General features: G+C 44.2%; 1 protein-coding gene across 5 annotated transcripts; it reads left to right on the top strand.

The window, feature by feature from the left end:
• Positions 1-1593: 1593 nt before the first annotated feature.
• NCOA4 (nuclear receptor coactivator 4) lies at positions 1594-19916 on the top strand. 5 transcript variants are annotated; one of them, XM_053310875.1, is made up of 11 exons: positions 9455-9666; positions 9785-9980; positions 11622-11769; positions 12737-12877; positions 13281-13369; positions 14882-14996; positions 15434-15508; positions 15892-16038; positions 16200-17183; positions 17380-17469; positions 18633-19916. In XM_053310875.1, exons 2-11 carry the CDS (start codon positions 9790-9792, stop codon positions 18636-18638), a joined length of 1986 nt encoding a protein of 661 aa, XP_053166850.1. In that variant the 5' UTR covers positions 9455-9666; positions 9785-9789; the 3' UTR covers positions 18639-19916. The 5 variants fall into 5 exon arrangements, with proteins under 5 accessions (XP_053166852.1, XP_053166854.1, XP_053166850.1 ...); XM_053310876.1 differs by having other exon boundaries at positions 9456-9666; positions 15895-16038; XM_053310877.1 differs by lacking the exons at positions 9455-9666; positions 9785-9980 and adding an exon at positions 1594-1759.
• Positions 19917-21427: the final 1511 nt, after the last annotated feature.

Here is a 21427-nt window from a genome sequence, read left to right as displayed (position 1 = left end):
TCAATTCCTCTGTCCTTTTGTCCCAAGAAAGAGGATGAGAAGAAGCAGGGGGTGCTGATCTCGATGTTGCCAGACATGCATAGGAGTATGACTTGTTGAAACTTGTTTAGAAAATGACTCCTTCATTGAATTAGTATTGCAAATCCATCTGCAGTCTCCTCCTTGCTTCTATTTTTTCTCATCAGATAGTTCACTCTTGCTCCAAGGAATTCAGAGTGACATCTATGGGAGTTACCCTATTTTATTGTGTAAAACACCTGAAATGTGGTGATTTATCCCAAGACTCGCTAGTAAGCTTCACACCGGATTGGAGATTTTAACCCAAGTCTCTAAATCCCAGTGCTCTACCCACTACTACACACACCACTGTCACCAGGTAACAGTTTTGCATCCCTGTCTTGATTTTGTTAACTTGGAAATAGGTTTAAGATTGTAACAAATATGTTAATGTGACAAATTTATTGCAACATCGACCCTCAAGCCTTAAGGCAAAGGGCATCCATAAAGAACATGGATGCTGTGTAATTAAATACTATACCTTAAGCTGTAAAATCCACTTTTGATTTGAAAACAGGCAATTTGAACTGCATATACTCATATAATGCAAAAGTCTCCAGATTGCATCTGCCACTCATGAGATCTGGATTTCAATTCTAGCTCGCATCTTCCTAAGTGAGGTAGAGAAATAGTACTATTGTAAACAAACAAAAGCCACTTCTCCAAGGTTGTGTGACCGTTGCAGTAGCACAGGGCGGCACAACTCCAGCCCTCCAGCTGTTTTTGTACTACAGTTCCCACAATCCCCAGCCACAGTGGCCAAGTCAGGAATCATGGGAGTTGTAGGCCATCTGCAGGAGGACCAAAGTTGTGCAGCCCTGCTGTAGTAGTGTTTGGAAGTCCAGTTTTGTTGGTAGCTGTAAATGAGTATAGGAAGGTGCTGAAAGGCATCATCTCACACTGTGCGGGAGATGGCGATGGTAAACCTCTCCTGTAGACACCCACTCGACGGCACACTTTACTTTAACTGTGTAGTGTAGGAGGACAATCCAGGCCAGGTTTTGCAGGCAGCCTAGAGAAGAAAAACTAGGCCTCTAGAGCTTGGCTTGTGTGAGTCCAAATAAAAGCTGCTTCTTCAAACTGTTCATAGTATTGCCCAAGTGATATCTTATTTAATCTTTGCATTTCTATGTAAACCACCTTGAGAACTTTGAAAAACCAGTATACAGATGTGTAGTAGCAGCAGTAATAGTATCATCTTCAGACACCAGGAAAAGTTTTACATCTCAGAGTTGTCAATGCGGGGTACAAACCCCCAGTTCTTATCTCTGTGAGCCAAAGGTATCCTCCCCGCCGAAGAGTCCTCGGTGGTGCTATCTCCTTTGAACTGCCCGCCCGCTCTCGCCACCACTTGCCGGAGCCCGGAGTGAAAAAAGGAAGGAGAGGGGTTTAGCCAGCTATTGCCTGTGGGCAGAGGCTTCGAAAGGTGCGATTGCGCATGTCTGGGTTTGCTTTCCGGGTCTTCTGTGGCTACCGCGATGCCCCCGACCCACGGAAGGGGGCGGCCGAGAACCATGATCTGAAATCTATGGTCTGAGAGGAGCCTAGGGGGGCAATCTCGCGAGAGTTCTTGCCCTTCCTTGCCCTCCCCTCTTCCGCCCCCAGCTTCTTGCGGTGAGTCGGTGTTACTTGCCTGGCATCGTGTCGCTGGGGGTCTTTGCTTCGTTTTGTGCCCATCGTTGCCTACAGGACAGGTCACTCGGTGAGTCAGAGCGTGGAAGCTGCGGCCTCGAGGAGCCTGTTGTGGAGCTAGCACGGCGGGCCGAGGCCTTCGCCGCTTCCTCCTCCTCCTCCTTCCCCCCGGCGGCGGCGGCGGCGGCGGCAGGGCGCTGGCTCCCGGCCATCGTGCGAGTTGGATTAACCGGGCCCAGGGAGGGAGTCCTTTCTGGGTTATATAAGAGGACATGGGGAGAACGGCAGCTATTAATTTGCAGTTAGGTGCCACGTGTCCTGGCTCTCATATGCCACTGCGAGCCCCATCTGGGTTCAGAGCGCGGACTCCTGGACAGTCCCCAGTCCTACCCTCCCCCATCGCCGTTATGGGGAAACTGGTGGCCTTTTACCGCACAGGGCTAAGGGGCCCTCAGTCCAGAGCACACAAAACATGAACGTGGGGCATGGTGGAGTCCAAGTTAAACGCTTCATTGGGAGAATGTGAGGCACATGTTTAGGCATCCTGTTTAAATCCTTGGAAGACAGATGTCTGGTTGGATTGTTGTAGCACTTTTATCCTACTTTAAATAATAATAATCATGGAAATCGAGTGAAAATGACCAGACTTTCCGAATGTTTCTGACTCTTAGCTAATCTTAGCTACTTTATCTGTTAATTCTTAACTGTCTTGTTTTACCATTACTCACTAAGACACTGCTGCAAAGCAGTGTGACTCTTGCTGTACTTTCTTTGGAAAAACCTTTTCTGATTCCAGTTAAATATTTTTTCGTGTAATTTAAAAAATTTTTCCCTATGGATTATCTTTTTCAATTGAAGGGAGAAATTCCAAGAAACTGTGTGGTCCTTCTCTTCCCCCTCTTTCCATCCCCAGTATATCCGTCTTGGTGTGTTGTATTGATTCAGTCCCTCATCTTGTGAATAATTGAGTTTGCTACCTTTCACATAAGGAAGACTCGTGCTTCCATGTGTTAAAACTGCCCGTTGCCTAACTCTGAAACTGGGCTTGTAAGACAACCAAAATGAGAAGTAAACCACTTTCAAAGATGATTAAGAAGATATCACTGTACTTTCTTCAGGCATGTTCACAAAAGAAAACCACCCACTTCTGGTGCATGGTTGAAATCTGGATTGATCTATAGCCTTGATTGATTTACCACTGAATGGAATGCTATCTAGAAAGCAGTTGCATTTCTTTCATATGTGAAAGTGATGAAAATACTTTGCATTTGGACTAGTGGTGGACAAGAATAATCACTAATTGATACAGAAGACATATGCTAGACTCCTTTACTAGATAAATGGACTTCTTCTGACACCAAAATATTATTTTATTTACATGGGCTTTAGGAAGGTGGCTACCTTTAGCTCCTGTTCTGAAGAATTAGGAGGCAATGGAAAGAAATGATAGATGCATACGTTTTGTTGCAAAAGCAATGGCAGCAATAACTGGAGCAGGGTTAAGCATCTTTCCCTGCTCTGCTTGACCCTCTGCTGTCCTGACAGCTCTTTCTCCTTGTCTCAGATGGTTTTGCTGTCTCCTCTTTTATCTCTTTCTTTTTCATCCTTTCCTGTCTTGCACTTGGTGATCTTGATTTCTTAAAATTTCCTCTTGTCCTTTGGCTTCTAAAGCCTTCTATGTTCTCCTTTCTTTTGGAGGAATTCTTTAGAGGACTAATTGTGGGAGCTGCAGATGGAAAAAGCATGTTGCTGTCTGAGTAGTGAAGAGCTTTGGGATGTTGCAAGTAGGAACTGAGAGCTTGAGAGTCTCTGTTGTATAAAGAAAAGATGGCTTAAAAGTAGAATCAAAGCTATGAAGCCACCAACAGTGTCACTTAGTGTATCTGTGTCATGGAACATGAGTGGGGATTTCCTGTAAAAGATCACAAGACTTCACTGGTGTGTGCAGTCACAACATTATTATTCCCTGTGTGACATAAATGAGTACAAGGGGACAGAGTTTAACTCTGAGTTGAGACTGTACTAGCTGGCATAGTTCTACCACTTTTTAGCAGCACAATTTGTCTGAATGACAATATCTCAGACCACACAGTAGTCAGAGTCGCAGATAGTAGATTCTTGCTACCTCACCACACTACATGTGGGATTACGGAGCATAGACAGAATTTTCAGCCCCTGCTTGGGAGATGGGCTGTGGTTAGGGAAGTAGGGGAGCTCTGCTGTTCATGCTAAAATACTGCTTGCATGTGCCTGAGTGGCTCTTTGGACCCTGATCCTTAAATTCATATGCCTGCGGATTTAATGAAGAATAACTTAAAATTGCATCAGCTTACTGGGTACACTTCTCCATGTTCTAGTGTGGGGGCAAAAGAAGACAATAAGTGCACTGTGTCAATTAAATGCTAAATGTTTACTGAAAGTTATGAGGAGTTCTGTTTTTGGAACATAAGGGAGTTCTGTTTTTGGAAAATATGTGGTTTGAGGTGAGGCCTTTGGATTTTTGATAGTGATTCCTGAGGCCTTATGTTGTAGCTCTCACTTGTTTATGTTTGATATTTTCTCTTCTCTTGTTTTGGATTAAAAGGAAAGATAGTCAAAATAGAAGAGTTGTGTTCCTCCACTTAATCTCTTAATAGAAACACACAATGGAAAACTGGCAGTCATAAAGTAGGTGACCTGCTGACGATGTGATAAGAACATAATCTTATGTTTATGAGTGTACAAAGAATGTGGTCATGACACCATTTAGATACCACATATTTTGAAGGTATGGGATTTACAGCTTCTTAACAATTTGTTAGAAGAAAAGTTATGCTTTAAAAATAATCCCAGAGGAGCAACACGATAACATGATGTGCTTTTATTTCACATTGCATCATGAGTGAGCCCCCTAGGTGTCCCCTCTCCACAAATGCTCCATTAGTCCAGTGGGGATGTAGTCCCATCCCATGCCCTCCAATGAAGTATGCCTGTGCTAGCTGTGAGCGGACACTTTTCGTTCCTTAGAAAATATTGGAGCAAGTTAAGAGTGAAATTCTAGATTATTTTCTGACCCAACTTTATTTTGCTATCATATTTTATTTAGAAAGGTTTATGCTGTGTTTCTTTGTAAAAACTTGGTGACAAAACAGTAAAATAATGGCAATTGGCAATTTACAGCAATTGGCGGGGGCAGGGGGGACATAGCAGCAGCAATAATAAAACCAACACCAGCATAAAAAGACCCTTGGACCCTGTCAAAAGCAAACACTTCTTATATCTGGAATGTTTAGTTGATCTGTAAGCAGTTTGGAGCAGGGCACATTTTCTTGCTTGTAAGCAGCCACTTGCTTGTTTGCTTATGGCAAAAGTCACTACTGGTTAAGTTTCTCTGCTCTTCAAGGCCACAACTGACTGCAATAAGTGTGTGTGAGCAGATTGGTTGTAAAATGTGTGGGTGTGCAAAACTTGTATGGTTTTGCTTGTGAAGCCACAGTATACTCTGATACTAAAGGACATGGAACCCAACTGCATTTCTTGGAACTCCTGTAATGAAACAAATGGAACATGCATCTTGATGGGTTTTGTTTGTTTTTTTGGACCGCAGCCTTTCTTAGCTATTCATGGTTTCCATTAATTACTTTGGAGTGAGGGGGACCTTTTAGGGCTGCTGTAAGCTGCCTCTTGCTAAGCATTTTTGGTGGGGGGTGGAATGTTGCTGAACTCGTAATTTTGGTCTTGTGTCACTACATGGTTCCAAAACAAGGAAAAGCAGCTGAGGTGATCCTTGCATTATTATTGTTGTGTTTGACTTTATTTGAAAATGTTTCCTGTGAAAATGGGAACATAAACTTGCAAGAGGGGCAGTTCCTCTTGTGTTGACATATGATGGAGTTTAGGTACCTTCCAGTGCCTTTTTGCACAACAGATGTCCACAGAGCCTCTGTCTCTAATATGTACAGCTAGCTTTTTGGCCCAGTACCTCTGAGTGTCAAACCTGGGATATGTATTCAATCGGAGCACTGTGCATTGATCAGAGAAAGCGCTGTGTCCTTCAAGGTAAGCCCCAGAAACACCTTGACCTATCCTGCCCTCATAAGTCCTTCTCCTGGTTCTAGCCCTATCCCGATGGTTGCTCTTGTCTTGAGCTTCCATTCTTCTTCCAGGGGCAACTTCCAGGGACAACTGCCTATTGGTTGTTGTAGTCAGCAGCTTATAAAGACAGGATTAGAAAGCACACCAGATTTCATTATGTGAATATAAAACTCTTAGGGATGCAGACAGTTTAAGAGATTGCTCTAATTTTGTTTTATGAAGAGGTAAGTTTACACAGGTGTCTTCCCATTGACTGGAACAGAATTTTGCAAGAGGAGAGCCATAGTGAAATAAAGTAGGATAAGCCCCCCCCCATCTATTTATTTATTTACTTACTTACATACATACATACAGCTGTTTGTTCTAGGACCATAGGGCAGTGGGGATACGAGGATGAGTTATGGGAATGTATTCTAAGCCTTAGAACTGGGAATTTCTCTCCAGTGTCCTGCATTGGGATGGGCAGTTCATACAGATGTGTGAGTGGTGGTGGTGGTGAAGAAGCGGTGTTAATTATTTTATAAGGCAAGGCAACTTAAAGAATGCAAGTTGAGAGAACAAGACATCTGTCCCCATGTCATGAGGGAGTAGCAGATTATCTGGTAGTTATATAATTGGGGGATGTTTCATGACTTCATATTGCTTGATGACTGTGGCAGTGTTCCCTCTAACAGGGATTCCCCGATGTTGTTCACTACAACCTCGGGCATCCCCATCTGCAATAGCCTTTGGCTGGAGATTATGGGAGTTTTAGTACACAACATCTGGGAATTCCTGTAAGACAGAATGCTGGTTCCACTAATGTTTTCAATCTCTATACAGAATGAGGTTTGTTCTGGGTGGCCGCATTAAGAGTGTGTGCACATTCAGAATGGGGCCTTCCTGATTCAACCTGAGCCTAAAATTAACTGAGCGGACATCCCTCCAAAATGTGTGCATTACATGCCTTAGAGGAAACACTGGACTGAAGTATCTCCTAACTTACATGTGTAATGGGGCTATTGCAAGTTTAACTCAACAAAATTGTTATCTTTTTACAAACTTCAAATTCCACCCCACCTCCCCGCATAGTCCATGTGTTTATATTCAGTTGTAATGGAATGAACTAACATGGGGCTCTCTTAATTTGGCAGGATCCCTATGCCATAATGAAGTATACTTTTCTGTGCTTCATTCAGATGTGGTGGTAACATAAAGTTCCGTTAAGGCTGTAATTCAGTGCATACTTACTTCAGATGAGATGCCATTGCAAACTTAGTTTGGAGGAAACATGTATAGGACTGGATACATGGGTAGATTTTGAAATCAAAAGCTTTCTTGAATACATGGGGCTGGTACTTTTTTTTGCCTGTTTTGAGAAAACATCTGATAGGCTAATCTATCTAATTGTTCGCCCTTAATCTAGCAGTATGCATTTCTTTAAACAGAATAAGTAGTGATGATCTTGCACATTAGTCTATATTTGGATGAAGCATGACATCTTATGTAAGAGATACAGTGGAAGTAGCAACATGTTGTGGTCTTGTGGTTTTCAACTGGCACATGGATATAGGAACTAAAAGTGGAATGAGCCAACTGAACACCTGCATTAAGAAGGGAGGATTGCCATTTTGTAAGCATTTTCTAAGCATTTCTGGCAAGAGTCTTCTTCAAGGTTTTGTGTCTTGGAAGATCATCAACAACTGCATTCACTGAGCATTTTTGAGGCAACTACAAACATTTAACAATAACCGAATGTAGATTTTTACTACTCGGGTTAGCACAAAACAACTGAACAAGTCTTCTGCATTAGCTAGGAATGTTTAGGAAAGTCTTACAAAACAGCCATCCTCCCTCCTTCATGTAGATGATACTCAGTTTGGGGTTAGTTCTTATATCCATGTGCCAGTTGAAAACCACAACGTGTTGAATTGTTTAGCTCTTGTTTGTGGTGATCACTTAGGTAGCTGATCTGAAGTTTGAACTACTGGTTTGCTTTTTGTTGTTGCTGTTTAACTGCAGCAGTATAAAGGAGAATGAAACCTTGATGGGCTTGGCTAGCTAGGTACAAATTGTGAAAAGCTAGGCTTCTCACTTGCTGTATCCAGTGTCTGGTGTTTACTACATTTGTCTAGAGACATTGCTGAACTAAGTAGTTTGAGGGAAAGCATTCTAAAGCTTTGCAGCCTTATGTGTTTTTTGTGGAACAGTTTATACTTTGTATGAGGTCCAACTGGCCCAATACTGGCTAAGAATATAAGAGCCTATGGGATCAGCCCAAAGGGCCATTAAGTCAAGTTTCCCATAGGGGCCAGCCAGGTGCCCTTGGCAGCCCATAAGCAGGGCATGAAGGCAACTGGGCTCTCCTGCTGTTGCTTCCCAACTGGTATTTGGTGCCCAATGGCTTCTGAATCTGGAGGTTCCATACCACTGACTTGCAACAAGTGGCCATTGACATACTTGTCTTCCATAAACTGTCTGATTCCCTCTGAAGAGCCATAGCCCAACAGCTGAGATTCCTTTAGTGGGCTATGCCAGGGGGTTCTGCTATTGAGCCGAAGCAAGCCCTATTGCGTCCCATGGGCCTTTCAGGTGTACTTGAGATCAGACTTGCTGTTGCATTTTGTTGTGGTGTGTGCGCTGAATGTAGGAATGTCTTTATCAAACTGTGAAGTGCATCAGTCAGCAGATTGTAATGTGTTGTACTATTCAACATTCTTCAGGGGAGAGCTTGTTGTATTTCAGCAGCCTTGCAGGACGCAATCAAGCATCTTGTTTCCCAACAGTGGCTTGTGAAATAAAGTTCTTGACTGACTGAAATATCTTTTTAAAAAGTGGGGCACACTGAGGTGGTTTTACCACTTCGTGTTGCTGCACGTAGAGATGTCTGAATGCCTGGAACCACTTCGGGTCACCAGTTGACACATTGTGCAAGATAATGCTAATGTTTTTCGATCCTACTGTGTGCATGAAAGCCGGGCCTAGCGGTGTTATTGGGCAGCTATTTTCAGTTGGAAGCAGCGCTGTGCAAGTGCCTGTGCACACAAGTAGTTGCACAAGCAGGCTCTCCTGCCACGCTGCTGAGGCTGGCTTTCACACATGCAGCAGCCCTGGCGGTTCGGAAACATCACCGATTAGCCTGTGCAGTGTGTTGGCCACTGCTCTTGAATGCTCCTCTACGGTCAGCTAGCTCTCTGCCAGTAGAAAGCTAGTGCAGCCAGGTCGTCTGGGCTACAGGCTCTCTCTCCTCTGAGAGGGTTTTCGATTTGCAAGGGGTCTCTCTTCTTGACATCCCCTATTAGCATTCAAAAGTGCTCCTGAAGAGCCCAGGCTCCCCCCCCGCCCCCCGCCCCCCGCCAGCAACTCGGGGGGCCCCTCCTCCCTCTGCAGACGCCAAGGGCGAGGGCTGGCTTGAAGGGCGCTCAGCCTGGCTCAGGCTGGTTGTGGGGACAGTCCGCCTTTTGCAGGCCCCTTTGTCGGCCGTGAGCCTTCTTGCGCAAACCAGGGCGAGGAGACCCTGAAGAGGGGCAGGCGCATAAGAGCAGCCGCCGCCTTGGGCCAAAGTCCCTCGGCAGCAGAGAGGGGGGCTCGGCTCCTCTGCCCAGCGGGCGTCTCGTTTCCTTCTCCTCCCGCCCCCGCCCCTCGGAATGAGGGCTCGGTCTCTTCCGCCGCGGGAGTTGCTGGGGAGTTTCCTCTCTGCTCCTTCCGCCTCCGCCCCCTCCCGGCCGCCCGCTCCGCCCCCTGCAAACGTGCAAGGCCGAGTCCCCGCTGTGGCGGCTTAGAAGGGGCCCGGCGGGGGGCGGGCCCGGCGCCTCTGCTTAAAGCAGCCTGCGCCCCTGCCGATTAGCTATCTTGTGCTGCAGAAGGTTGCTCAGCAGCGGCGGCAGCTCGTCCTTGCGAGAAGACAGGCAGGCAGCCAGCAAGGTATGCAGGCTATCGGCTTGGCAGGGCAGGTGGGCTACGGCTGCAGTCTTGGGCGCGCTCCCTGGGTTGAATTAAACCCGGCTCGCCTCCCGAATAAACGTGCCTGTTTGAATTCCAGAACCCATGTTCAGTGGCTGCAGGCTTTGCCCTGTGCTGCTGGGAGTCGGCCTCCTAGATCTCGTTGGATCTACTTTCCTCGGACTGGGCTGCGAAAGTTGCTTAGTTCCATTTCGCGGTGGCTGCTCTGAATCGCCGATTGGTGATGCACAGTGTCTACAGAAGCCTCTGGGTTTCAAAACTCCCCCAGAGAGCAGGTGTGCACGCGCTGAGACTGCGGTTTCGGTAATCGCATTCTGCTCGTGTCTGGGGGTGGGTGGGTGCAATTTTCTAGGGGGGGAAAGGCAATGGCTGAATCTTAACTATAGAAGTCAACTTGAGGAACAAAGCTGGGGTCTAGATTTTCTGCAGAACTTGTAGGATTGAATAGAATGCTGTTAGCATAGAGAGGGCCCATAAATCCTGTAATGTATTGCACACTGGCACACATCACAGGTTTCTTAATTATGGCAAGTTCAAGTTTTGTATGTTGAATATTGGGATGAATAGTTCCTGCATCAGCACCTCTCTGCTCTTGCTTCTAAGATGAAAAGCAAATGCATAACAAGAAATGGATTGGACTAGAGTTAATTAGCACAAATGGAACCGTACAAATGGCCTGTGGAGCGTGGAATATAACTGTGGGGAAATTTAGCAGTACTTAAGGATCTTCTTGGCTTTTATTTCTCTAGAAACTCAGTTTGTTTTAAGAGCACTGAAAAGTATAACAGGTGTTACTAAAGCTGCAAGCAGGCCTGCACAACTCTGGCCTTCCAGCTGTTGTTGGACTCCAACTCCCTTCATCCTGGACAGTTGGCTACTCTTGCTGGGCATGATGGGAGTTGAACTCTGACAACAGCCAGAGGGCTGAAGTTGTGCAACCCTGGCTGTAGGAAATGGGGCCATGTCAGGGTTTGGATTGCAATGACCAGACCTTTCCCTCTAGCCTTGGCTCATATTTTCCAATCTTCTGCCCTTCCTTTTTCTCTCTTTTCCGGCTCACTCTTTCAGGGACTTTTGACCTTCTTGTCTGTACCTCCATGAAACTAAACATAGTTCTCCATTTCGGAGAGAACTGTTTCCAGAAATTGCAATTGGGCAGAAGGTTTGCTTTAATATGGGGAAAACATACAAATGATTTTTTCCTCCCCCTGCGATCTGAAGTACTGCAGTTCAGCAAAATGTATCATGTGAGCCTTCTGATTGTAGAAGTTGACTCTTGGAATGTCCCAGATATGTGTCTTCGGAGGAAATGTTGCAAGTAAACATTGATTCAGGAATTGCAGAGAAGCACATGAAGAACTGGGACAAATAATCATTGGCCACAAGCATTACTTGCTGTAAATGTTGTATCTGAGCAAAGCCTGGGTGTACAGTAGGAATCTAATGAGGATTCTGGCATATGGCTTCATGGGCCTTGCGCTTAATTGGGAGAATAGCTGATTAGCTTGTCTGTGTTGTTCCTTCTTTGCTCACTCCCCATAATGATTGAGACCACAAGTCACCTTCAAAGGCTGCTAGCTGTGTGTACATCTGCCATAGTTCTGTGCCTAACAGCACAATGCTTCTGAAGGCTGCAAGCAGGGGTTCACAATCACAAGCTGGCCAGCAGAGACCATAAGTCTTAGTCTGGCAACTGGAGCTGCTGAGACGGCGAAACCGCTTCCTTTGGCCAAAATAATTCCAGTCCCTTCTGCCAATCTTTTGCATGGGGTCATTGGTGCCTGAGTACAGATATTGGCTGTCAAGCTAGTCCTAACAGTACTGTTAACATTGCACAGTGTCTTTTACCAGTTTTATCCTCCTATGTTGATTGGTGGTATGCTCTGCATAGCCTTTTGTGTTTTTCTGGTTTTTAGACTAAGGATGAGCCCACCCCAAGAAAGGACTGGAAACTGCTCCAGCAAGGAGCCCCTGGCCAAGTGTCTTCAGGCTAAGAAGGACTTGGAAGCAGCAATTGCAAGAATTGTCAATGCTGAAGAGCAAGTTAAAGACAACTGGAGAGAGGTATTTGAAATATACTCTCTCTCTCTTTTTTAAAAGCTCAACATGCTTGTGAAGAATTCATCTTGATGCTTCTCCAGAAGTACTAGAGCTTATCACACAAACTGCAGTGGTTCCTGCTTTACAGGTCCTAATACTTTATCACTACTAGCCTAGTCATGTAGAACTCGGTGGAGGCCAAGAAAGCATACTAATCTTCCTAAAATGTGTTGTTTTTTAGAACTTGCTTGAAGTTAGTCTCGGTGATGTTTAAAAATCTATGTATTTTATTGTATTTGTATACCGCCCCAAGTTTCTGTCTCTGGTGGTTTACAACAACAACAAAAAAACCCCCCACAAATTAAAACAGATGTAAAAACCTTAAAGCAATTTAAAGCCACAAGCCTAGTTAAAAAGCTTGGGTGAAAAAAAGTGTCTCTTAAAGACTTCTTGAAAGTGTTCAGAGATGGGGAGGCTGTTATTTTGTCAGGGAGCACATTCCAGAGTCTCTGGGTTGCACTGTCCCTGTTTCGCCATCGGATGAGCTGGTGGCAACTGTAGACGAACCTCTCCAGGTGATTTCAATTGGTGATGGGGTTCTTGGTGAAGAAAATATTCTCTTAAATCAATCTAAAGATTGATTTATATTTTAATTTGTGAGTGTGTGTGCGCGCACACTTGCACGAATAGTAAAGAATCCCCCTGTATATCAGTGAGGGTCATCTGCCAGTGGGCATTCAGTGGCGGGGTGGGGGTGGAATGCTTCCTGGCGGAATACCATCTCTCCCTAAGAGCTTGTCTCCCAAAGGGGGAGCCCACAGCACAGTGCTGGAACCACTTCATGAGGTGCAAAAATGTGGCTTGCAAATGAGTGGCCCCCACAACCAGGGATAGCGGGTATTTTAAAGATCTTGGTGATCTCTTTGTAACACGGCATGGTTTGAATACAATTTGTCACAGAGACTGAGTGGCTCTGCTGTTTCTCTTGTAGGTAAAAGCTCAGATTCATAGCTGCATAAGTCGCCATTTGGAGTGCTTGCGCAGCCGTGAGGTTTGGCTCCATGAGCAGGTGGATCTCATTCAGCAACTAAAGGAGGAAGCTTTGCAGCAACAGGCACAGCAACTCTGTTGGGTAAGGTTGAATTGTACGCCTGCGTCAGTGTATACACGTTTGCTGCATATATTCAGAGTCTCAGTAAGCCTTGAGCTTGTGCTTCTTGTGATTCACATCACACAACTCCATATAGAGCCAGCGTGGTGTAGCGGTTAGAGTGTTGGACGGGAGACCCGAGTTCAAATCCCCATTCAGCCATGATACTAGCTGGGTGACTCTGGGCCAGTCACTTCTCTCTCAGCCTAACCTACTTCACAGGGTTGTTGTGAAAGAGAAACTTAAGTATGTAGTACACCACTCTGGGCTCCTTGGAGGAAGAGTGGGATATAAAATGGAAACATAAAATAAATAAATATCTACTGCTGTCAGCACATGATGTTCTTAGTGAAATCAGTCATGGTCTTTTTGTCTGACTTAACAGTTGTTGGGACAGTTCAGTTGCCTTATCCACCAGCTGGAGAAGCCTCACAGTAATGACCTTGAAAATCAAATTTCAGTATGTTTGGAGAGGTAAGCACTCCTACAGCATTTGGAACTGTTGTTCAGTGTGATATAAGTAGTTTGTAACCAAATATGTTTGTTATGTTCTATCATGTTGCATACCACTTTTCTTTCTGTAAAAGTTCATAGCTTAATAGGAGCTAAGTTGAGACAAATTCTTTGTTTTCCCCTTGCCTATTCTGAAAACATTAGCTTTAAAAATTATGACTCCCTGCAGGGCAGGGGGACTTTCATTTCCAGTGCCGTGGTAATATGTATCTCTGTTTATGGATTATCACGGGGCCTGGGTTTTGATCAGATAGTGAAACCATTAAAACTTTGGATTTGGTTCTGTTTCCAGTCTAAGACTAACTTTAAAAAGTGGTTCAGTGACCAGTTCAGATACTTTAAACCAGTTTAGATATGTTTCATGCAGAATAATATCAAAATTTTTGCTTGCAGTGCAACTCTATAAAAACGTTTCTCAAGAGGAGAGCTAGTCTTGTGATAGCAAGCATGGCTTGTCCCCTTAGCTAAGCAGGGTCTGCCCTGGTTGCATATGAATGGGAGACTTGATATGTGAGCACTGTAAGATATTCCCCTTAGGGGATGGAGCCACTCTGGGAAGAGCAGAAGGTTCCAAGTTCCCTCCCTGGCATCTCCAAGATAGGGCTGAGAGAGAATCCTGCCTGCAACCTTGGAGAAGCCGCTGCCAGTCTGTGTGGACAATACTGAGCTAGATAGACCAATGGTCTGACTTGGTATAAGGCAGCTTCCTACGTTCCTAAGTTATATTGAATTGTTTAACTTTGAATTTTTTAAAACTTAAAAAAAATGCATGCAGCAAGATTAAGAAAACAATGAACCAAGAAAATATCCCGTTTCGGGTGAATGGTAGAATGGCAACAAGGAGGAACTACCGAGTTGTCAAAACACACAAAGCTTCCAGTGCAGCTCATTCCAGTTTCTGCACGGAGGTCTTGGTGTTCAGCAGCTGTGGATGGGCAAGCCTCTACTCTAGCACCAGTCTCGGCTTTCTTCCAGTCTCTCTCTTGCTCTTCCCCTTTTTCTTTTCAGATGGCTCACTGGGGAAATCTAGTTTTTCCAAGTGCAGAAGGAGCAAGAGCCCTCATTACCTCTCAAAGAACCTCAGGGTGCCTGATTTATTAAGCCAGTTTCTTTTTGTGTGTTAGGAGTTTGGTTCAGGTTTAGTGAAACCAGGAAATCTTAGATTTGGGTTCAGTTCCAGTACTCAAAACCTCTCTGAACTATGGTTCAGGTTTGGCTTGAATTTGATGATGATTAATGGATCCTTAAAAGCCCCGGAGAGGCATCCCCCACCCTTTGCAGCTCAAAATAGATAATTTAAAGTTGAGTTTTAGTTTTCAGTGCTTTGCAAAAAGATCTGTAAGATCCACTTAACCGAATCTATTTGAGAGTGACTTGTTCAGCTTGGGGCAAGAGTTCTCCTCTATTAATGATCCATCTTATTTTTGATTAGTTGATCCTTTCTTCCCAACATGCACTTGTGTTTCCTCACAGACTGGGCAGTTTAGCTCTACAGCCAGAAGAAACTTCCATCCTGAACTTTGAGGCAGATGTGACATTCCTTCGTCAGGCCATCACCTCTTTTGGCTCCATTTCAACAATGGCACAGGTAAGGGTTTTCTCATGAGTAATGGGGTTTATGCCATATAGTTGTCACCTTGAAGCTTATAATCAGTAGCCAGCATTGTTCAAGCTCATACTAGTGCCTGCTATTAGCTTGCTGGAATTTTTTTCCTTTGAAAAGCTGACACTCCTCCCTAGGCTCCATTGCAAACTGCTTTTGAAACCCCGCCTCAGTTTCAAAAGCAGTTTGCTGTATTGCATAGGGAGCTTCTGTTTGAGTAAAAGTAAGAGAAAAGTCCCTTTAGCTCATAGAACTAGCAGCAGGGTTTTAGGCCACATCAGAATTCTGTGCTTATTTGGTGTAATAAGGCTACCAGCTTGCCATTTTAGCAGAACAATACAAGTTTACACAGCTGAAAAATACACTATATCAAATAGTGACAACTGGAAAGTCTAATTGTGATTCTCTTTTATTTTTAATAGCAAACTTCTGACAAAGATGACTGTGTCCCATGGATTGGTGGACCGAACGACCCTGGGAAGGCCAAACACAAACAGGTAGAGTAAAAATGGTCTCCTGCAAACTTGATTAAATGGTGGCAGAAGAACACGAGGAAGTGCTGGTGAGCACCTCCTTCTGGTTTCTGGCTTTGCTTCAGCCCTCTGTGGTAGGCATGGTTCACTGGATTGCACACTTGAGTACAAGTTTAACTTCTTAAGCATGCTGAGTGTAGCTGAGAATTCTCAGCCAAAGGTATTGTAGGACTGTGTTATATTCCCAAAGTATTCTACTATACAAATGAGAGGATTTTCTTCATAAGGGGCAGCAGATAATGGTGCTTTAACAACTGCGGGCGGGGGGGGGGGGAGTTTTTTCTTCTTGGTGACTGCTAACCAGAATTCACTTGTGCAACATGAAAAACATCTTCTTGTGATACCAGCAGAAACCTTCATATGGAACCTTGGGATGCCCACTCTCTGACTGGCTTCTTGGAAGCAAACCTGAAAGTGCTCGCTGTGCTCCATACGCTTTCAGCAGCAACCATGAGGACTGGCTCTTGAAAACCCGTGAACCTGAGACAGACCAGGTATAGTTGTCTTGTTAATTGGGGAAGAGAGTGTTGTAGCTGGTGGGTAGAAGTTTCATTGTATCTGAGATGCAAGGTAGAACACTTGGTAGCTAAACTTTCCCCCAGAAAATGCTTACTCAGTTTGATTAAATGATTGGTTATTTTTAATTTTTTTTTAGGATATAAAGTCTCCCAAAGTGTGTTACTTGGACCAAGCATGGGGAAATCTGAAAGATCTGGAGAACTGGCTCCTGCAGAACCAACAAAGAGAAGTTCCTGAGAATATTGACCTCCACAGACGTAAGAGTTCCACTTCCACAACTAGCTCTGCCTTTTCCATTGAAAAGATAGAGGAATTGGAATTTCTGGAGCAAGAAGAGATGGATCTTTCCGACTGGCTACTTACTTCTCCTGAATTGGAAGACAAGAATGGTGCTTCAGATGAGAAATGGGTGTTTAAGCCTTTTAGGGAGGAATATAATATCAGTGATTGGCTCCCCAAAGCTGAATCATGCAATAATTGTTGTGGCAATCAAGCCAAGGGTATAGAGATAGAAAATCTTGGGAATCTTAAGTGCCTCAATGAACACCTAGAGGTAAAGAAGTTGTCCACCAACGATGCCTGGCTTCTGCAGCCCTCTTTCAAAGTAGAAGATGTATGCAAAGCTAATGAGCCATGCTCTAGCTTTTCAGAGTGTGTGTGTGATGAAAGCTGTGAGAAAGAAGCTCTGTGCAAGTGGCTTCTTAGGAAAGAAGGCAAGGATAAAAACGGCATGCCAATAGGACAGACACCTAGCCCAGTCCCTGAGCAGTCTAAAGCTGCCTTGAATATCTGGCTTCATCCTTCCCGACAACTAGTGGATGAACTGGCCACTGTTGCAACAAAACAAGACAACCCTGAGAAGATTATAGAACCACTGAAAGAACTGCTTGAAATCCCGTTGTCAGCCTGGCTAGCCAAATCGGAGGACAGAGCATCAAGCACATGTGAGAAGGCAAGTAGGGAGAACACAGAAGTGAACTGCAAGAGCTCTCTTCTTGAGCTTCTGGAACCATTCCACCTCCCTCTGAATGTAAACAGTTGGGTGATGTCTCCAAAGAACACACACACCTCCAGCCAGCCTCCAGTGGAAGATAAATGGCTGCTACGAAAGAAAGCACACGTACGTATAGGTCTTAATTACGGACAGTCTTAACAGATTGAAGTAAGATGATTTGAATTCCTTCAAAGGTGTATGTTGTGATAAGAAGTACATGTTTAAGATGCCTGACAGTACCTAATGAAAGATACAGGCTTAAGGTAACAAGGCTCTGGCCCCCGGTAGAGGTAGTTAATGGGACCCCTCTCCTTCCTTTCAGGACTATGGCCTTCCTACAGTCTGTGACCTCTTTGCCTGTATGAAGCTGACTGCAGATAAAGAAAAGTGGCTGTACCAGACTCCTTTACAGGTATATATTAGCATGCATCTGGAATCTCTTGGCAAAAATCTTGTATTAAAAGACCCATTTTCTATTCTAGCTTCTGGTCGAAGGGGCAAATTACATGTATTGAATGCAGTTTGTGCATGAACTTAAGTAGCTGCAGGGGAGAGGGAGAGAGTAGGAGACCGTTGCTTGCTGGGAGTGAGTCTTAACTCTCTTCTACTGGGCTGCAGCCTCAGCTACAACTGTGGTCCCAAAGAGAGCCGCTTTTGCCAATTTTCATTGAGTGCATCATAGCAGGGAAGGTCTACATGCCCACTCCCCACAGACCAATCCTGATTTGGGCCGCTTGGTAGTTGCTGTTTGTTCAACCTCCCCAACACAGAGGCAAATTGCATGTTTAATGTTGCTTGTAGTTTGGCCTCAAAACTCTGGATGAGTCTGCCTGCTCCTCTAGCCTGTGAGCATCCCAGGTAACCAAACTGCAGGGGGGAGACACTCTGGGATTCAGTGCTTGCCTCTGCAGACAGGCTCTGTTCCTGGGGAGAACCAGGGGTCATGGCTGCAAAGCACACTGGTGGGGCAGGGCGCTTGGATAGCTAGCATCCTCCCCCCCCCCCCGTATCCAGGTAGAACCAGATAAGACTGTCTGCCACACTCAGTTTCATTTTTCTGGGCAAGGGGATCTCCTTGACCTGGTGGTTCCACAACTCACATGTGCATCTTCTGCTAACCATACTCTTTGCGACTCTTCTCCCCACCCTTATGGCCACAATCTTGACAAAGGGAGGGGAATCGTGACTGTGTGTGCTTAGTACACAGACTGGATGGCCTATGCAAGTGTTACTTTGCACTGCGTGTGAAGGAACAGGATGCCTCAGGAATGGCAGAGGCACCCTCTCATTTCCCACTGGGAGGGCTACCTGGACTGTTACCAGTCACTTCTGAGATTGATCTCTTCAGACTTGGGCGGGTGCAGTCTGTTAGTAGCAGTAATGACAATATGCTTGGGAGGCTCTGTGCCTGAAGCTGAAGAACAAAGTATAAAAGGACCAATTTGAAACACAAAAACGGGACCTCTTACAAAACAGATTCAACGATTGAATGTATCTTTATTTAAGCTTGCAAGGTACTGGGAAAGTGCCAAGTTGTATCAGCAATTCTCTAATTCTTCATTGCATTTTCTCTAGATGTGAAAACTAGAAGCATTTGAAACAAGTCACCTTTCTGCTGTTCACCGCACATTCATACTGAGTGACTGCAGTCCTACTGCATTTATAGTTGGTCTGACTTGTCTTGTCTGCCTCTTCCAAAGCTTGAACTTCACTTTTAAACTACATGTAGCTGAACTGTGGGTGCAGAAAATGTTGGGTCATGGCAAGTTGGCAACTGCCACTACATGGAAGCAACAGTACCCTTGTATGCATCTCATGGGCCTGGTGATATGACGATCTTTCCTTGGCTTCTCACTTGGAGCCCCTTGCAGTTGGGGGAATCAGTGCTTTGAAATCTCTTCCTGACATCTGAGCTATGGCTACAGTAAAAGGACTTTTGCTTCCTTATTGAGAGGGGGTTGGGGGAAATCCCATGTTCATAGCAGCCATTTCAGAGTTCTTCCTTAAGGGGTTGTCTTCTCCAGTCTAGAAGCAGTTACTAGCAAAAAGCTGCCCTGCTCATTCTTTCTTTCCAAAAGCTCATGGTTGTAAATGTATTTAACTGACACTTAAACTGATCTCTGGCTAATACAACAATTGTGTTCCATAGCTGTGTATTTTATACAAACTGGCTGAAAGAGTTTAAACATCCATGAATTTAAGAGGAGACAGGCCATATGCCAAACAGATCAGTGAGCTCTCTCAGTAACTGTGGTGCCAGTTTAACTAATGTAGGAAGTGGGTTTGAAATTGACAGGAGTAGATGAAGATTGTTTTGCATCGATATTGAAGCACACTGCCAAATGCAAGGTGTTAACATTGCTCTTCATTAGCAGTGTTTAATTTCCATTTTCCTCAACTTCATACAAATTACGGTGAAATGTACTAGATTAAATCGCTTTAGGTGTTCTGGGTAAAGAAGGAAACCTTAATACCACTGGCTGTAGAGACATTTCTGATGAGCTCTGATCTTGACAAAAGTGTGTTTGGGTCAGGATAAGTGTGCTTTGACTAATCTGAACTGCTAAAAGCTGTACAGCTTAGGCCTTCAGCAAAAGGGTGCAACTGTCACAAGTGTATTCTAAAACCAGTGGATTCCTTAAATGCTGTTTGAGCCATGTATTGAAACATGGCTTTGCACACTTAAAATGGCTGAGGTTAGTATTTTAAAATGAGTAATGAAAATTAAGGTGACCTCTACTTCTAAACTACCGTGTGGTAAATTAACCCAAACAGGCTCTGTCTCATTTATCTAATATTTGTTAATGCAAAGTATTTTCATTAAACTGTTGCTGTGAATAAAAGATGGCCTCATCTTTACATGAAGTTGCCTTTTTAGTGGAGATCAGTTATATATTGTTGGGAACAATTACTGAAACAGTGGTGTACACTAACTCTGCCACACTTTGTATAATAGTCACAGTGTTGCAAAATGATAGCTGCAGCTGACTTCTGCAGTGTATAATGCAGGGAAACTTGCATCCATCTACACAATTTAGGTAGGGACAAAGATTTTTCTTCCTTCCCCTTCTACATATTACATGTTGATGTATTTGGTAACTTTGCTGTCCATGCCTTCATTTACTGAGGGGAAGGTTACCCTACATTCCTTCCCTTCAGTCAGTTGGAAAGAGTTACACATGCCAAATTTGCTCTGAATTGAAGCAGTGTATTTTGGGCAGCTTTGTTTTGCTCTAATCCAGCTCCGTTCTGAATAAAAGTACAGGGGCCCCTTATTATCCAGTCCCAGCACCTGTAAGTTCACATATGTGCAGGGGAGCTTAGACCCTCTTTCCACAGTACAGAAATAGGCTAAAATCCACCCGTTTGGGGTTGCTGAATGGCCAGAAATGACTTCTGCTGTCACTTCTGGCTACCAAAATTTCTGCCTATTTGAGGGTTTTCAGGGGCATTTCTGTATCCTAGGAGACCAAGGCACTAGAATTCTCTTATTTCTCCAGCCCCCTTCCCACTTTTGTGGCATTTTCTAAAAGATTCCTATAAGGATAAGGTTTCTTTACTCAACTGTTTCTACAGCCACAGCTGTTGGCAGCCCCCTACTAGCAAACCCATGACTCCTTGGACTGTATTTGAGGTTGCAATAAAGTCTTCACAAGTGTAGCAAATAGACCTTGTTTGCTCTACAGTATGATCTTTTATTTTTTTAAAAAAAAAACCTAGTTCATGGCACTAGGTAGATTTCACCTTGTATAATGTTTTAACATGGAATATCACCACACTGCCATTTTTTTGTCCCTGGCTAAGAGAACCTGCTTTAGAAAAGTAGTATTGCTTCTGTTAAATAATCTAAGGGCTAAAGAGGCGGCGAGACAGTTCCTCAATAGAATACCTCTACTATATTATACCTTGTTACAGATACATTAAACCAAAAGGGAAATTAATATATCTGTTCAAGATAGAATCTTGTTTCTTTGGATAGGGCTAAGCTTTGTAGAAAGGGACAGATTCCTACAACTGATGTGCTGACTCTCTGCAGTTTCTTAAATGCTGAATATTCACTTTAAGAAAAGCTTCAATGGATGGGTGTGTTAATTATCTAGAACAGCTACACAGCACTAAAGCTGCATATCCTCATCACTATACATTGCTCTACTTCACAGCAGTAGTCCTTGCCCCTTTCAAGTTTATTTAACCATAAGGAATAAAAACATAAAAATGAAGGCTCTCAGGATGTTAAATCATGTTCCTTATACAAAGCCTGTGATGTCTACAGAATTCATCAAAACCTCCATTTGATCCTCATTCTGCTAAAGTCACAGATAACTTAAATGCAGCATGAGACTTTACCTCCTATCCCAGCTATTAAACAA

This window comes from Hemicordylus capensis, chromosome 3, assembly GCF_027244095.1.
Source record: "Hemicordylus capensis ecotype Gifberg chromosome 3, rHemCap1.1.pri, whole genome shotgun sequence".
In the NCBI taxonomy this organism is placed as follows: domain Eukaryota; kingdom Metazoa; phylum Chordata; class Lepidosauria; order Squamata; family Cordylidae; genus Hemicordylus; species Hemicordylus capensis.
The sequence above is the reverse complement of the archived record's forward strand: the minus strand, read 5'-3'. Positions and strand labels throughout refer to the sequence as shown.

Coding starts and splice junctions, on each gene's coding strand:
- NCOA4 (XM_053310875.1), top strand. CDS start 9,790: ATGTTCAGTGGCTGCAGGCTTTGCCCTGTGCTGCTGGGAGTCGGCCTC. Junction 9,981..11,621: donor AAAACTCCCCCAGAGAGCAG/GTGTGCACGCGC, acceptor TCTGGTTTTTAG/ACTAAGGATGAGCCCACCCC. Junction 15,509..15,891: donor GGAAGGCCAAACACAAACAG/GTAGAGTAAAAA, acceptor TTGTGATACCAG/CAGAAACCTTCATATGGAAC.